Source organism: Nicotiana tabacum, chromosome 14, assembly GCF_000715075.1.
Source record: "Nicotiana tabacum cultivar K326 chromosome 14, ASM71507v2, whole genome shotgun sequence".
NCBI lineage: Eukaryota > Viridiplantae > Streptophyta > Magnoliopsida > Solanales > Solanaceae > Nicotiana > Nicotiana tabacum.
Window position 1 is genome coordinate 97,400,883 of NC_134093.1, and position 18,177 is coordinate 97,419,059.

At 35.8% G+C, this 18,177-nt stretch overlaps 1 protein-coding gene across 1 annotated transcript; it reads right to left on the bottom strand.

Moving 5' to 3' along the window:
- Positions 1–388: 388 nt before the first annotated feature.
- Positions 389–10,634, bottom strand: LOC107829097 (syntaxin-81-like). The gene is made up of 8 exons (XM_075229785.1): positions 10,477–10,634; positions 5,303–5,503; positions 4,779–4,862; positions 4,589–4,693; positions 2,257–2,400; positions 1,138–1,404; positions 888–1,019; positions 389–660 (listed from the first exon to the last, which is right to left on the bottom strand). Exons 2-8 carry the CDS (start codon positions 5,378–5,380, stop codon positions 517–519), a joined length of 954 nt encoding a protein of 317 aa, XP_075085886.1. The 5' UTR covers positions 5,381–5,503; positions 10,477–10,634; the 3' UTR covers positions 389–516.
- Between the last annotated feature and the right edge of the window lie 7,543 nt (positions 10,635–18,177).

The following is an 18,177-nucleotide window of genomic DNA, read 5'->3' on the forward strand; positions in this document are numbered from 1 at the left end:
AAACACTTTTTTACCATGCATATTTTCCCCTTCCTTTCTCTTTTATATTTTTATTTTCTTTCCTGAGAAAAAAACAAAAAGTATGATATTAGTTCATGGGTTGCCCCAGGTCTATACCACTATCCTGTACAATTCCTTCTTCCTTTTTTTTTTTACCATTTTCATTTTTCCTGCTCTATTTCCTGCTAAAATTTGGCTGGTAATCACATCGGCCATTATCCAGTTTATGGTGAGATCCTTGGGACAAAAGTTCAATATTGCTGGCATGAGAAAGTAATAATAATGGCAGTACATATATAAAGCATAATGTCTTTAAGCAAAAAGTACGAAAGACGACAATATACGCTCTATACCCTGTCATTAACTATGCAATTTTAGGAAGAGGATTGAAAATGTAACATAAATAGAAAAGATCAAAAGAAAAGTTTAACCTTTGATTAAGTATGCCAATCTAAGAATAGGATTGGAAATGTAAGTACAAATAGAAAGAGCAAAAAGAGAAGTTCTATCTTATGGTTAACTATACCAATCAAGGAAGAGGATTGAAAATGTAAGCACAAACAGAAAGAGCAAAAGAAAAGTTCTGCTACTGCTGTTCCGTTGAATGGCTTGTGACAGTTCTTTGTTACCAAGTTCCACATTCTTGGTTGCTTCAACTGCCTGAAACGAAAAACCATAAGTTCACACAAACTTATAGAACAATGAAAGAACCGTAGATCGTGAAGTTTGTTAGTTCTACAAGAAAATGGTCACATGGGAAAGTTAATATAGAAAATGAAGAGATAGTCAGAATTATTTAAACAAAAGAGAGAAAATGACTGACTTGTTATATTAACAAGATAGAAGTTCTATCCAACTGGAAACTAAATATCTACAATATTGCTAACCTGCTCATATAATAGCTCTATCTGTTGGGCCTGTTGCAAAACATGAGTTGACATAAGATGGTTCAACGCAGACATTTCCACCATCTTTGTTTCTGTTTCTTGAACATAATCCAGGAGACTGTTCAGCTCTACCTGCATCATGTGAGTAATCATAGTAGGTAAGAGTACAGGAAAGTAGATTGTGATTTTAGCCTTCACATGTTGCTTGTTTTCCGGAACTAAATCCTCTAACAGCAAACTTCCTACTTACCTGGAGGGCACGTGTTTCATTGTCCAAAAGTTGTTCTTGGACTCTAATAGGTGCTGCTTGTGATATATCAGAGTCCCTGATCTCTGAGTCCCTTTTCATGTCGGGGTCGAAACTACTAGACACAGAGGCCTCTGCAGCATTTGATTTAGTAGAGTTCTTCCGTTTCCTTCTTGGTGTTACTCGGTTAATAGCATCTTGAAAGCGTATTGCCCGCAACTTGTCAAACTGTGACGTGACCGAGTGAAGCTTTTCACTTAAAATTAAAACCTACAGCACAAAAGCAAACAAAAATTATAGGAATATGCATCAAGACTCCTTTCAAATTCCTTAGCACTCTATTATAAGAAAGCATCTCGCCCTTCATTCTTAGTGGGCAGCAAGTGGTACTGGAAGACGGGTAAAAGAAAGTAGAAACAGCTTTAGAACTGTTTTCAACTGAATACAAACTTAGCATAGGTTGAAAAAGTATATTTTCAGTGTCAAGAGGTAAGTTAATAATCAGCACAATCTAGCGAGTTTAATCACACTATCTCAGAGATACTGTTATGCAGATCACAGAGCCACCACATACTTTCCACAAAGAAAATTTGGTGGAGAACAATCTCAGATAGTAGAGATCCACAAATTTAAGATAGGATGATGGATACTCTCCCAGTGGAATCACACCAAAGACAACCATCCGAAGTATTTCCCCCCAACATCTGAGTTCATTTCAATAATTCTCAACATTAAACAGGCTATTCACAGAAAGTACGAAACACCGAGAATGGGGGAGAAAGTATTGTGATATGGCAACTACAATACTGTTGTGTCAATTGCAGAACAATCACAAAAAACGTCAACTTTCCTAATAGCAAAATGAAAATAAATCTTTAATTCGAATAATCTAAAATAAGCACATAGATGCAAGAGTTTTAACAGCGTCACATCAAAGAAATCAATTTAAAAAATTCCTGTAACATCACAGGCCATACGATAGTATCTTTAATTCAAAGAGTATCTATGAAGTCACTTCATAATTTCCTAATACCAGCGGAAAACGGAGAGAAGATGCTTCATAAAGCAATTATAATCAGTTATAAGGATATTTGATGACTATATTGTATGTAGCGACCGTACCACTCCATGCTTGTGTGCTATAGTATCAGCATTCAGATTGTCACCCTTGAATCCAAGCCATCCCTTTGAATGTGCATCTTCCTCATTTATACTATTCTTGAGAACATCTATCTGCTCTTTGCATGATTTTACAAAAACAGTAACCTGCAGAAGTTGTGTTAGTAAAGATCCTTCTAATTTTTTTTTCCAATTCTAACTTCATAATCTCGACTAAGTACATTTGCATTCAAACACAAAGCTGCAGAAGGAGCATAAACACAAAGCTGCAGAAGGAGCACTAGACACAAAGGTGCACAAGGAGCACTTTCTCGAGACTCAAAAGTTAATCAAGACATCAAACTTGACAAAGCAGGAAAAGCGGACAAAATTTTACCTTGCAGGGAGTAAATTTTTATCAGAAGTGGACTATATAAGAAAGATAGGAAATCAAAGAACAGCGAACTTCAGTGCAGTAGTGTCAATTCTGTAGGTCATAGTTTATGGTCTAACTTGGAATGAGAAGTACTATGACCACCAATTCAATTTCTATTGGTTTCATCCTACAATTCTCTTTGTTATTTTCCAAGATTCTGTATTATTGACTGCGCTGAACTTAACACTGTTTATAGGGTATTACAAAAAGTTTAAGCAATATAAGAAAACTAATAAGTTCGTAACTACATACAAGATCAAACTTTAGAAAAATGTTCAACGTGTGTCACGACCAACTCATTGGTTTTTCACATCATAAATGTGGGCCAACCCTAAAGCACTTAGTAGTCTGGTAAGCTACTCAACAATTATTCAAGGTCCAGGAGGAGTTTGGAGTTCTAATTCCATGAATTGGGAATTGAGGTTTAGAACCCTCTCCCCTTCCACTACTGCCCATAGTCTTCCCTGCCACTCAAACGAAAGATAAAATAAGTCTTTTTTTGGAGAGGTATTTTGCTATATTTACTCTTTTTACTACATTTGTACCCAAAACTAGGTTAAATATGGTCTCTTTTCATAAGATTATGGCTTTTATACTGATTGATTTAATTCTAAATATTTTTATGCACTGCAAGATTAGCGCCTATAAGGAGAATGAATGTGAAGTGAGATTGGATGAGATAGCGGTGCGGTGCCCAAATGCAAACAATTGAGACATATAGACTGAGTTTTCCAAGAGAGTGGCATGATAGATAAACATGTACCACATAAAAGTCGTATAGATGGTCGAACTAGAAGAATGCTACAAGAGATTTATGTACAGATGATACTTAATAAAGTGAAAGGCTAATTCTATAGAATGATTCTGAGACCAGCAATATTATATGGGAGTAATTGTTGAGCCTCAAACGCTAACACGTCCACAAGATTACTGTCGTAGATTGCGTAAATTAAGATGAATGTGCATCGTACAAAATTAGACAAGATCATAAATTATCACGTCAAGATGCAAGTAGCATACATAGAAGGATAATATAAGAGAATGTCATCCGAGATGATTTGACCATGCCTTCATAAACCTCCGAAAGCACCAGTTCATAGAAGCGATACTATGGTAAATTGAAAGTTCTAAAAGGTATGTGGTAGACTAGAATCATGTGGTAAAAATATAACACAATGGAAGGAAATGAGCCATATTGGCGATACCAACTGATTAAGATTAAGGCTCGTTGTTCTAAGACTTATATTTGGACAGGGTCGGGATACGTGTGAGAGTTAAAGAAAAATTAGTTTTAGATAACTCCTAATTTGCCTTAGCAGACACATTATTTACAAGTATTGGAGTGAAAAGGGCCCCGATACAGCAAACCAGATATAAGAGACTCCTGTTGCTATTCAGACTAGTTTGGAATTGAATATTTTATTAAATTAAAAGGGAGCAAATCACTGCCGATTAACGGACAAATTGAATAATTGTCTCAAACATGTAATCCTAACTCCAATCTCACCCTTAAGCCTATAAATCAAGAGGTAGATACCATTGTAATAATCACATTATTAGTTCCATTATTATTTTGATCTTTGGGATAAGGTCTGCGTACACACTACCCTACCTACCCACGGTGTGGGATAATACTGGGGTATGTTGTTGTTGTATTATTTTCATCTTTAAGACACTAGCTCATAATGCCTGCAATGAGACAAACTTATGATATGGTCTTATCCTATTTGCAAACCGAAACACCCATTTGTTCTCATAAAAATATATTTTATACTGAAGCATCACAAAACAAGAATAAATATATTCAGAAATCCAACATCGCAGCAAGTAGAAGATAGTTTAGCTAACTGTCATGTTTTGGAATAACAGAGAGAGAACAAAAAAAGAAGGGAAAGACAGACATCAAGTATGTAATCTTACTTCATGCTCAATGCTATCCCTCTCTTGTTCTGTTGTACGGTGCAAATCAACATAATCCTTTTTGTGTTTCATCAAAAATTGCTCTAGAGCTCCAATGCTCTCCAGCTGACGAAGGAAAATTTTGGAAAAAAGTTTTCAAAGCACAAGCAATATAAGAAAAGAAGATAAGCAATAGGTGTAAAGAATATACCGTTTTAAGCGCAGCTCTAGTGAATCCTGACCTTTGCCGAGGTTTATGCATGATAAAAGATGCCAATAACACAGCTGTTTTGGACTGTCAGCAAAGATCTAAGTTCAGATGAAATATAAGCTAAGACCTGATGGAGTATGCCACAGGCTAAAAAATAATACACAGCAAAATATATATTCTTTTTTGTCCATTGAGGTAAAAAGAAAAAGGAAAAACGGGAAAGAGAGTGTTGAAGTTCATTTATATGGAATACTAGCTCTCATGCAAACAAGAGAACAGTAGCAAATTCTTTGTCAAATTATTATAAAACAGAGCCACTGATCTGCGGACAGTATAACAATTGAAACGTAAGGAAGTTATAAAGCTATATGCACGATCAGAGCCTACACCAGAGGCAAAGGATAGTATGGATCACATAAGCATGAAGATTCATCAAGACAATTAAATGTACCTCACATATGCACGACATAATTCTTTCGAACCAAGAAAAGAGAAAAGCAATGAGCTGAATAAGTTAAATGTACCTCATCATATCCCAAAGACAATGCCGAACGACGTGCAGCATCTTTAAAATCTTCTGTTCTGTCTCTAATTTTTGACATTCTTTCAAATTGCAGAGAAAATTCAGAAGACTTCTCCCAATCAAATGATGCAGTTTCAATGGTATATAGTGGTCTGGTATATCCAGCAAAAAGCCGAAGATATTATTCCTCCCACATTAATCTCTACAAGAAAATGAAATCAGTAAGTTCCAATTCATCAACTACAATCTCATGTCTAACAACTTATAATCGGAAAACAGAAACAATACAAGTAGTTGGAGATATTAGTTGTCAAGTTCTCTAACATATTAATCCTGGTAAAAAATAATTATATTAACATTACTCGTGGCCAGTGTGGATGGACTAATTTAAAGTTATGGGATATTTCAACTTAATTGATATCAAATGCTTAGATCCTGGAGGAGTTTTAATGAATGGGAACTAGATGAAATTAATCAGTCATTACACTCTTTGGAACCTGTAAGTCTGGATGTCAACAGGAAGGAGTCTCAGATCTGATTAGCAGGTAATGATGGCAAAAAAGTTCAGTTTAAAGTTGATCAGTTATTACATTCACATTTTTTCATATTGTGGCCTGCTTTTTGCTTTGCGCTGACCGAAAATTAGTGTAACTAGCTGGAAATGGAACTGAAAGAGTAACAAACAGGAAATAAAAAAAATAAAGCAAAAGGAACAATTTCATTGCATAAACCCTATTGCTATTACAATCGTGTATATAACCTCACTGAGTTCATAATTTGAGTAGAATCTGATGCTGCAATTGCTTTTTAATTCCAAAAATTAGGGGTGTGTAAGTTGTTTTTCCACATCGAGATCGTGTAGCTTTCTGGGATGTTTAGTAGGATCGAGTTTTCTTGCTCATTTTGAAGGTTTTATTACTTGGGTACTCGTTCATTACTGATTTTGGGTTTTTTTTTTGGAATTTTTGTTTGTTAATTAAGTTCAAACCATAAGTTTGCATAAACCGTCTTCTTTTAATATTGCATAAGTTTCAGAACTGAGCATTTGGTCAATTCCACTCCTATCCGATTTTTTATATGAGAACTTCTGAAATAGCCGAATCTCCTCACCTATTTCAGAAGCTTGCTTGTTGTTTTTCTTCAGTTAATTTCGGCTGCTAGTTACTTTCGGTGCTACACCAGTGGTAGCGGTGATAGCCCTTGTTGGTCTTTGGGTCGTGGTATTTTCTGTGTTTTCAGGGAAATTCTCAAAGTGGTTGGAGACAAGTTGGGCACACGAGCACTAGCAAAGGAGAGCAACCTGGACGAGCATCAGCAAAGGGCGGTGGGAAGCATTGCGTGAGCTTGCAAGTATATCGAGGGCTGCAAATCAACACAGGTTTAGTTCTCGGGAATTGGTACCTCCCGTTCTACTGTTTTCCTTTTGGTGTTAGCTAAATTGATGTTACTTTAGTTCACAATAGTTGAATCATTCAATAGGTGTACAGGTAGTCACTTCTTTCCTTCTAGTTTGATTCGTTGTCCGTGGTGCACTAGCGAGTCTTTTGTAGAGTTGTCGTAGGTGTAGTGGCGGCAGTCTGGGATGATAGATTAAAGGCATGTCCTCAGGTGGGGCAGAGGGAGGGGCAAAGAGTGGGCTCGGGGTCAGGGGGTGGGTCGGGAGGTAGGGGAGGTAGAGTGGGCAAGGGAGCCTATAGGTTGAGAATCGGGTCATGGAACATAGGTTCGCTAACGAGTAAGTCTATAGAGTTGGCGAAGATCCTTCAGAAGAGGAAGATTAATATAGCGTGTGTCCAGGAGACTAGGTGGGTCGGATCGAGGGCGAGAAACGCGGATGGGTATAAGTTGTGGTACTCCGGAGTCGTGAGGGGTAAGAATGGAGTGGGTATCCTAGTAGATAGCCATCTTAGGGAGTCGGTGGTAGAGGTCAGGCGTGTGAATGATAGACTAATGACTATTAAATTGGTGGTGGGTGAGTGTCCTTTAAACGTCGTTAGCGCGTACGCACCGCAAGTAGGTTGTGATGAGGAGATTAAAAGGCGTTTTTGGGAAGGGTTAGATGACATTGTTCGTAGTATTCCGCCTTCCGAGAGGTTATTCATAGGAGGGGATTTCAATGGTCATATTGGGTCGTCGGCAGGTGGTTATACTGAGGTGCATGGCGGCTTTGGTTTCGGGGAACGAAACGGAGGGGGCATATCACTGCTGGATTTTGCCAAGGCATTCGATCTAGTGATTGCAAACTCGAGTTTTCCGAAGCGAGAGGAGCATTTGGTTACTTACCAAAGTTCGGTGGCGAAGACTCAAATTGACTATCTCCTCCTAAGGAGATGCGACAGAAGGTTGTGCGAGGATTGCAAAGTTATCCCAGGTGAGACCCTTGCAACGCAACATAGGCTCTTGGTGATGGACGTTAGTATTATGATAAGAAGGAAACAGAGGTCAGTACGAGGCTGCCCGAGGATTAGGTGGGGCGCCTTGACTAAGGTTAAAGCCCAGGAGTTGGAAGGAAGGTTGTCGGCAATGGGAGCTTGGAGAAGTAGTGGGGACGCAAACACTATGTGGTCGACGACGGCGGACTATATAAGGAAGGCGGCAAGAGAGGTGTTAGGGGTATCTTCAGGCCGCACTTGTGGTCACAAAGGAGACTGGTGGTGGAATGCAGTTGTACAAGGTAAAGTGGAAGCGAAGAAGGTGGCTTACCTGCGGTTAGTGGGGAGCACTGGAGAGGAGGAGAAGAGAGCGAACATTGCAAGATATAAGGTAGCTAGGAAGGAGGCAAAGATGGCAGTGACGGAGGCAAAGACGGCAGCTTTTGCTCGTTTGTATGAGGAACTAGGGAACAAAGGCGGGGAGAAGAAGTTACTCCGACTCGCTAAGGTGAGAGAGAGGACGGCTCGGGATTTGGACCAAGTGAGGTGCATAAAAGATGAGGACGGCAAAGTTTTGTTGGGGGATGACCAGATAAAGAGGAGATGGCAGACCTACTTTCATAAGCTTCTAAATGAGGAAGGGGATCAGGATATTGTACTAGGTGAATTGAGGAACGCCGACAGCCCCCATGAACTAAGTGATTATCGGGACATTGAGGTCGATGAGGTCATGGAGGCAATGCGTAAGATGAGAAGGGGCAGAGCTACCGGACCAGATGAAATTCCGGTTGAGCTTTGGAGGTGTGTGGGTAGAGCAGGCGTGGAATGGCTTATTAAGTTGCTTAATGTGATATCCAAGACTAATAGGATGCCCGAAGAGTGGAGGTGGAGTACTATGGTCCCGTTGTATAAGAACAAAGGCGATATCCAGATCTGTAACAACTATAGGGGTATTAAATTACTAAGTCATACCATGAAAGTCTGGGAGAGAGTGGTAGAAATGAGAGTGCGAAGGACGGTGTCTATTTCAGACAACCAGTTCGGGTTCATGCCGGGGCGATCTACCACAGAAGCTATCCACCTTATTAGGAGGACGATGGAACAATACAGGGATAAGAAGAAGGATCTCCACATGGTGTTTATCGATCTAGAGAAAGCGTACGACAAGGTTCCTAGGGAGGTCTTATGGAGATGCTTAGAGGCTAAAGGGGTCCCGATTGCCTACATTAGGGCGATTAAGGACATGTATGATGGAGCTAAGACTCGGGTTAGGACAGCAGGAGGCGATTCAGATTATTTTCCGATTATTACAGGATTGCATCAAGGGTCTGCGTTCAGCCCTTTCCTATTTGCCCTGGTGATGGATGCTATAACACATCATATTCAGGGGGAGGTGCCATGGTGCATGCTATTTGCTGATGACATAGTTCTAATCGACGAGACACGACGCGGCGTCAGCGAGAGGTTAGAGGTTTGGAGACACGCCCTTGAGTCCAAAGGTTTCAGGTTGAGCAGGACGAAGACGGAATACCTTGAGTGCAAATTTGGGGCAGAGCCGACGGAAGCGGGAGTGGAAGTGAGGCTTGATTCTCAAGTCATCCCTAAGAGGGGTAGTTTCAAGTACCTGGGGTCGTTTATTCAGGGGTCCGGGGAGATCGACGAGGATGTCACACACCGTATAGGGGTGGGGTGGATGAAATGGAGGTTAGCGACGGGAGTCCTGTGTGACAAGAAAGTGCCACTGTTACTGAAAGGTAAATTTTATAGGGCAGTGGTTAGGCCTGCTATGTTGTATGGGACCGAGTGTTGGCCGGTGAAGATCTCACACATCCAGAGGATGAAAGTTGCAGAGATGAGGATGTTGAGGTGGATGTGCGGGCATACAAGGAAGGATAAGATTAGAAATGAAGATATTCGAGAGAAGGTGGGTGTGGCCCCATGGAGGACAAGATGCGGGAAGCAAGACTCAGATGGTTCGGGCACATTCAGAGGAGGAACACTGATGCACCGGTGAGAAGGTGTGAACGACTGGCAGTGGTGGGTACGAGGAGAGGTAGGGGGAGACCTAAGAAGTATTGGGGAGAGGTGATCAGGCAGGATATGACGCGACTTAGGGTTACTGAGGACACGGCCCTAAACAGGGAATTGTGGAGATCGAGCATTAAGGTGGTAGGTTAGGGAAATTGTGATGTCTTTGTTACAGCGCACTAGAGTGAGACTAGCCAGTTAGGAAGTAGTCTTAGGATGCTATTGATCAACTACTGATGATGGGCTTTATCTCCTGTGTATTAATACCTTACATCTTTCTCGTATTTCCTATATCTCTTATATTGTTGTTACTTTGTTTTTATGGTATTTATGTTATGTTATGGATTTTATGGTACTTTATGTTGTTTTATTATGAGTCTATTGATAGTACTAATATAGTGTCTCTTGTTGCCTCTTTGAGCCGAGGGTCTCCTGGAAACAGCCTCTCTGCCCCTCGGGGTAGAGGTAAGGTCTGCGTACATATTACCCTCCCCAGACCCCACTTGTGGGATTACACTGGGTTGTTGTTGTTGTTTGTTGATTACAACTATAGTCATAAAAATTGTAAAGCTCAAAATCGAAGCAATTGTAAGAATGTAAGTTTTAGTGAAAATCGCACAAAACATAGAAATTAAACTCGGGCTTTATTTATAGAGTTAGAGCAGAATCAACGCATTGTAAATCCAATATTAATGGTAGATTATGACTAAAAATAACGGGAAAAGCGCCTCAAGAGCAAAGGGCAGAGAGCGCAATTGACAAAGAGATAACTTACAACTTGAGTTTCGCCGCCGAAAGAGCAAACTCGCCACCGCCGGCGACGACTATCTACTTCGGCCGCACTGGACTAATTCGAAATTGATCGATCCTTCGTTCGCGATCCAACCCGCAAGAAGGGATTTAGGCGGAGTGAGAAATAATAAGAGAACGAATAAAAAGAGGAAATGCCTTCTCACTTTTATAAGAAAAGTGTTTTAAATTGGAAATTTTAATTATACACCCTATTTATTATAAACCAAAATTATTTTAAAATATTATTTTCTATAGTTACCTTTTAAATTTTATAACAAAATAGATATTTATAGTATATACTACCATTGAGATAATTTATATTTTTCCTCTTTTTTTCTTTCAACTAGTATCTATGTGCGTACGATGCACGTAAATCGTAAGTCAATTATTTATGTGACAGAACATTTCAATTTTTATCTTATACAATACTACTCCAATTAATATAACAACGTAATGTAACAAATTAATGTGCGTTTGCAGACACCGTATTCATCATCACATGTTTTACGTCACTCCAAATTATTTTACCTCATATTAGCATCAATCAAGATTTTATTAATCAATTATTTCTATATCATTAACCTTCTATTTTTCACCTGTTTTTGATTCCAACATGCAGCTAGAACAAACTCCCGATAACTACATCATCCCGTATAATAAGTATCTATATATCTCAAATTTGTTACTTCTAATTATTCAATATCTTTAAAGAAGAAACTTTAGTTGTTACTGGCCTTCCGCTAAAATATTACATACGCTCAAGATTTATTGAAAGCATATCTACAATATTACTGACTTTAATAAAAGAAAGTAGTCATCTTTTAAGAAGATTGAAAATTCAAAAGAAAAATTAACTGCTATGTTCGATGAGAATAGTGAGAGAACTTCACCGGACACAGATGTTAAATAATAAAATAAGCAAAAAAAATATGTCAAAATAAATAGAGTGCCCTAAATATATGAATCATTAAGCAAATTAAAGCAAACTTTCTCATCTTCCATAAAATAAAAAGATAATATAATTAACATCAGAGAATACTACATGAGGTTTAATATTAGAAATAACACATACCTTGACCCTCACTCTAATAAGCCAACAGTATTTAGTCCCACACAATTAAAGGGTTTCTTTTATGCGCAAGAAATACTATAAAAAAGAAAAGGACATATACTATAATTTTGATTATAATTAGATAAATAACATAGAAAGTGCAAAAGAAAGATAATTTCTCAAGTAGAGAGAGAATTAGTTGGTTATGTTTGAAACTTGGAGAACCAAATTAAGCAATAGACCGTTCGCCAAATCACATAGAATTAAAGATCATATAATAGAAATTGTTCCCTTGAATACCTTAAAATTTGAACACCAAAGGACATCCAAAAGTCTATATTTTTCGTACTTTATATTTCATAAGATAGTTCTTATACATCTATGATGTCATCACAATATGAATAGAAACAAACACAACCTTACAAGCAATAACAACAATTATAGACGTACCTTTCTAATACAAGTAGGATCAACTTTGTAGGGTAAGTGTATGTGTAGTTTAAATAAAAAAGAATAGGTAATTTATAATTGAATCCTTAAATTATACAAATATTTAAGGGCATAAAAGTCGATCAATATTTCGGGGATATTTTAGTCGTTCGACATTTAGCATAAATTATTCGTGCTTTTATAATAATATAGATTAACACAAGATTCTCTCCCAGATTTTTTCTTCTTTTTCTTTCTTCTCTCTTTCTTTCAATTAACACACGATTCTCTCTCAAAATCCGAGCAAAAGTTTTCTTCTTTCTCTCTCTCTTCGAGCAAAATACCTGCTTAGTTTATACGCCCGAATATTACAATGGATTTGTACTTCTTAGTTTCTACGCCAAATATTTACAATGGATTTGTACTGCAATATTAGAAAGAAAGAGACTGTGGCTTTCTTCTACGCCGGATATTGCAATGGATTCTTCTACATGGATACTGCAATATATTTTTATGCCGGAGAAAATTTGAGGACCAGAGTTTTTGTTCGTGTCCATTTTTAGTTTTAATACAATGTATACAATATTTTGTTTGGCCGGAAAACGCCATCTCCGACGAACTTTCTTCCCTTTTTTGCTATTTAATCACATACAATGATACAAACACATTGTATTTTGTACAAATTCACTTAAATATATTGTATTTTTATATAAATACATTATTTTTTGCCTGTATTTATGTATTTCGAAGGTTTGTATTTTTTTAATACAACTGAATACACTTGTATTCATGCATGAATATAGGATATAAATATTGAAATACACTGAATACAAACATTAAAATAGAACAGAATATAAACGGTGAATATATTTAATTTTAAAATCAGTGAAATACAGTAAAATACACTGAATACAAATAGTAATATAATGAATACAACAATGAAATTTACTGAATACAGTAGAAATAATATATTAGGAGTAACTAAAATACTGTTAATACAAATTCGTTTGAATATACTGAATATAAAATAGTGAATACAGTAAATGCAAACATTGAATCTAATGAATGCAACATTAAAAAAAATATTGAAACACACTAAATACAAAAGTTAAATACAACAGTTATATACAACTGAAAAATCATTCTAATTAATTGGGTTGATAATGAGGCATGTTAGAATTGATTTTGTTGAGTTATATTAGGAGCGTATCACGCTAATTGATATTATTTCCGTTATTAGACAGCTTGACATAACTATTTTAAAGGTGATTGTCGTTACTGTATTCGTGAATACATGACGCGAATACATGTGAATACGTGCGCGTACAGCTAGACTGCCCTGATTTTAGGCGTTTTTTGCTATTGTATTCGCGAATACATTAGCGCGAATACACTACCGTAACAACTGAATAGTAAATATAGGAAGTTATTAGCCACTAAACAATAGTGAATTCTGAAAATTCCTCTTTTAAATTCGTACACGCTGATAAGTTCCAAATCTATATATTATTAAAATGAACCTAAATAGCTATTCGCTCCGGCAGATATAATAATTATGTATAATTTATATACAACGGTTATAAAAAGTAATGAATTTGGCTACTTATTTGTGTATACATCTTTTTTTTTAATGCTATTAAGTCAATTGAGAGAAATAATAACGTGAAAATAAGATATTAAAACGAGTTAAACTATAAAATGCATGACACTGTGCGAATTAATCTACAAAAGTGTCTATTACCAAAACGTAATTGTTCACTAATCAAACTGTTATAATCAATTTGCAGTGCACATGTTATTAATATTCGGTTAGGTCGCTTTACTCCTTATTAGTTATGCAAAGAAACATAATTTAAATGTATATATAAATATTTCTTTTGAATTTTATAAACTTATCTAAGCCAGAGAAGTAACGTAGATGCGACCCATTTTAAAAAGTTATATACATAAAGTATTCCGTTCAGGTAACTGATAGGTGTATTGATAATCAGTAAGTAATATTTATACATCTATGATCTAACTAAGCATTGTTGAGCAGAGCGTGATAGTGAGAAGTAATTGGTATCAAATGGAATATTGAAGTACGCAAGTTAGGCTCGAAACTCCGAAACTGAGCCCGGACGTAACACGGCACCCGCTGCCTGACTATATATGACTGAGCGAATCAACTGGCTGGCTGAATCAACATGTGATATCATAATATACTGAAATGCGTAAGATAAACTAGTACGTGCTGATATACTGAAAGTAAGTCTGGATGATATAAATCAAAGTGCGAAAATATTAATATAAGTTTGAAACATATATGTAACCAACAATATTGCTTAACATAAAAAGCATGCTGTCACACCCCTTTTTTTACCCTTTAACCCCTTTAAATAGAATAAAAGTGATTTTAAAGCTAAAAAAGGGTTTTCAATCATGAAAGTGACAAAACATTTGTTTAAAAGGAATTTTCTCAGAGTCGCCACTTGGCATATAATCTCGGCATGTCAAGTCACCATATAAAAATAATTTTTTCTTAAAAACATGTTTGGCTATAAACCAGTTTGCACCAGAGATTCTAGATAAAGGGGTTCATTTGACTCGGGGAGAAGGTGTTAGGCATTCCCCAAGTCCCGTGAAGGTCACGGTTGCGTACTTGATAATACTCAAACTGAGGCAAAAACACACGAAAGAAAAATAAACACACAAGGGGCTAGAGGTCGTCCCCACCTAAATAAAAGAAAATAAAATAAGAGAAAATACTAAAAGTTTATACTATGCTTACTGTGCGATATCTGTCACAGCCTCCAATTACATTCACTACAGGGCATACCCCGGATAAAAATATATACAAAATTCACGGGGCATTTCACCAAGTATAAACTAAAGGGAACGACCTCTCACCTCAAATAAAAATGAAATAAAAGACCTAAGGTTTGCCTACCCAAGTGATGACGGCCTAGCATGCTCCTAGCGATCTTCGTAATTAAAAAGAGAAATAAAACAAGAATAACAGAAACTTTCTTAAGCTCAAATTCTTTCAGAATTATTAACCAAGACTCAAATCTGATTCTAAACCAACCACAACCCAACTTCAAATTATCCACTAACATTACATTAAATCAATGTTTAAAGTTAGGACCAGATTCGTGGTTACTGATAAACGAACACCATCAAATAAGATCAATGACTAAATAAAAGGAATTTAAAATGAAAATTGAAGCATAGTACAATGACGAACACAAAAGAAACGCAAACCACGAATTCCAAATCTTCACAGAACCTTTAACATCACACCATCCTAGCAATCCATGTTTTTTCCATTTTAATCTAAATAAACATACTAACTGAACGATGGTCACTAGTATCCAACAAATCAAATAGTGCAATTTCAATTAAAAGCAGAAACTCTTCCTTAAGATATCACAAGCAAGCAAGAATTCACATAAATCTTCTCATTGAACCATCATATAAGAATAACACGAAATGAAACAGAGAAAGAAGAAGAGATAGACCTCTGTTATCTCAGAAAATATGACTGTGCTACTGGCCGAAAACAGAACCTTCGACCGGAAAATGAAATCGGCAAATAGGAACTCAGCCCGAACCTCGAACGGCAGCCGCGCTACTTTCCCTTTTCTTGGATCCGAGCACCTAAAATCTAAAGCTTACTGAATTTTGACTTTGTTTTACCGGTAAGAGGAGTTGTTGGGTGGAGATTCGGTGGTGTTCATGGGGTTGAACTGTGACATCTGTGGGGGAGAAGAGATTAAATTTACATGGTTTAAAGTCTGTCCACATGAACAAGTATTTTGATTATGTGAAAATTAGAGATTTTTACATACTTGATCCTTTTTTAACTATTATTTTAAAAAAAAAATAGCATCATTTATTGTTTATTCCATAAAGAGCATTTTTTTCATTATTAGCATATTACAAAAATTAAGCCCAATATTTATCTTCTTCACTACCATTTTTTAAAATCTGATGCATATGTGAATGCCACCTAAATTCAAGATGTATTGATTTATACGTCTTTTATACTTTGTATATCAAGTATCACTTTAATTCAAAATGTATTTTTATGTATATAATTTTTGTATATTTATTTGTGAAGTGCCATCTTATTTTAAGATGTATTTTTAATGTATATTTCAAATATATTTTATATGTCAAGTGCCATTTTAATTCAGGATGTATTTTTATATATATGTTTTTTGTATATTTATATGCCATCTTAATTAAATTTAAGATATATTTTTTATGTACATTTCTCATGTCTAAGTGTCATCTTAATTGAAGATGTATTTTTATGTATATTTTATATGTGCTAATTCAATATATATTTTTTATATACGTTTTGTATATATTAACGTATACTATTATCGAAGTAAGATCTTTGTGCTAAGAAATAAAGAAAGAAGGAAGAGAAAAACTTAAGAAAGATAATTAAAAAGAAAACGTGGAACAAATTTAGAAAATATATTGATTTCGGCAGAAAATAAAATTAAGAAGATTGAAGAAAAAGAAGAAAAGCTAATAGATAAAGAGAAAAAAAGGCATGATTTTTGTACAAAGAATTATTGACTTTCCATTCAAATTGCTTATGTTTATAGATTAATAATTAATATTCCTATTTTAATGGAACCGTGTGCTACAAATATAAATATTTTCCTGCCACAACTGTAATATTGGATTTCATGCTATGAATTTGTTATATTTCTTTTGAATTATGACAATTATGTAAAGTTTCCAAAATTTTGTGCTCGTTTCTCCTCCATTTTTGGACTGAAAATCGTCGTTCCACTCTCACTCTCGTTCCCCTTCTTTTTCCAGGGTTTTTAGTCGATCTTCCTTTTTTTAGGGAAGTGGGGTGAGTGAGAGACTAGTTATGAGATTAGGTTTTTGGTGGCCTTAAAGATATTGGGCTCAGATCTTGTGGGCCACTAAAATTCAAAAATGAGCTCCTAATTGGCCCAAATTTAATTCTTTCTCACTGAACAAAATAAAAATAAAAATAAAATACTACCAAAATATACTAATTAATCTTAGTTAATAAGAATAAACTATTAAAGTAAAATATATTAAAATAAAAATATTTTTGGTATTTTTTAAATGTTATAAAATGGTAGAAGAAAACTATGTTAAAGTAATGGTAAAAATTAAAATATTATCATTATAAAATACTAATAAGCTTAAATAAATAAAAAAGGATAAAAATAAAAAGATATGTAATAATAAGAGAAGAAATATTATAAAACTATTTTTTGTGTTTTTAAACTTATGTTTTAAAATAAAAATTAAAAGTTGACTGAAATCCTAAAAAAAAAAATAAGTAAATATTTTTAAAATACTGCTTTTAAAAATTATGCGGGTAAAAAATTACGTGCTTACACCTAGGACTCTATCTAACTGTTCCTGTAGTCTATGAAGCCTCTAATGAAGTACTGAAAACTCTGACTATCTGTAAATACTGAAAGACTGTAAAGTAATGATAATGCCCCAAAAGAACTGAGGCTCACCCAATAGCTGGTACGAGAATCCTAACGCTCTGAATTGTCAACCTGAAAATCATTACCTGCATCGTGAGATGTAGGCCCCATGCGAAAGGGACGTCAATATATTTGAATTGCACTAGTATGTAAAGCAACTGAAAGAAAGAACTGTAAATACTGAAACTGAAACTGAACTGATAACTCATAATTGATAACTGAACTGAACAAGAAAGTAAATATATGAATACTCCCTCTATTGAATGATTAACCACATGTTTATCTGAATAAATAAACTGCGGCCTTATGCCCAAAGATGCATAAAGCATAAGCTGCGGCCTCAGGCCCAAATACAAGTGTCCAATATTCAGGGATTTAAAATCAGGAACTGAGAATCATATTGTAATACATGATACTGAAAATACTGAACCATATTGAGTTACATGATATTGGAATGATGAATAGAACTAGACTGAGACATGTATTCATGAACTGATTATGAGAACTGAAGCTTCAATTGTTTGTGACATGCTGAGTAATCTAGACTGAGACTCATGGGCATCAAACACAAGTCTATATTGAATACGAACTGATCTTATAACGTTCGGAATGAAAGTCATGAACGAATGACTAAGCTAGAGAATATAAGTTCTCCAACTATTCAAGGAACTAAACTTAATTATATTTTTGAGGCAATTAGTAACGTTGTAGAAGAAACATAGTGTAG

Excerpts from the sequence above, each read along its gene's own strand:
- LOC107829097 (XM_075229785.1), bottom strand. The coding sequence starts at position 5,380 with ATGTCAAAAATTAGAGACAGAACAGAAGATTTTAAAGATGCTGCACGT. Across the intron at positions 4,694-4,778 it reads CTAGAGCTGCGCTTAAAACG|CTGGAGAGCATTGGAGCTCT; the intron begins GTATATTCTTTA and ends TTCCTTCGTCAG. Across the intron at positions 2,401-4,588 it reads GGGATAGCATTGAGCATGAA|GTTACTGTTTTTGTAAAATC; the intron begins GTAAGATTACAT and ends CAACTTCTGCAG.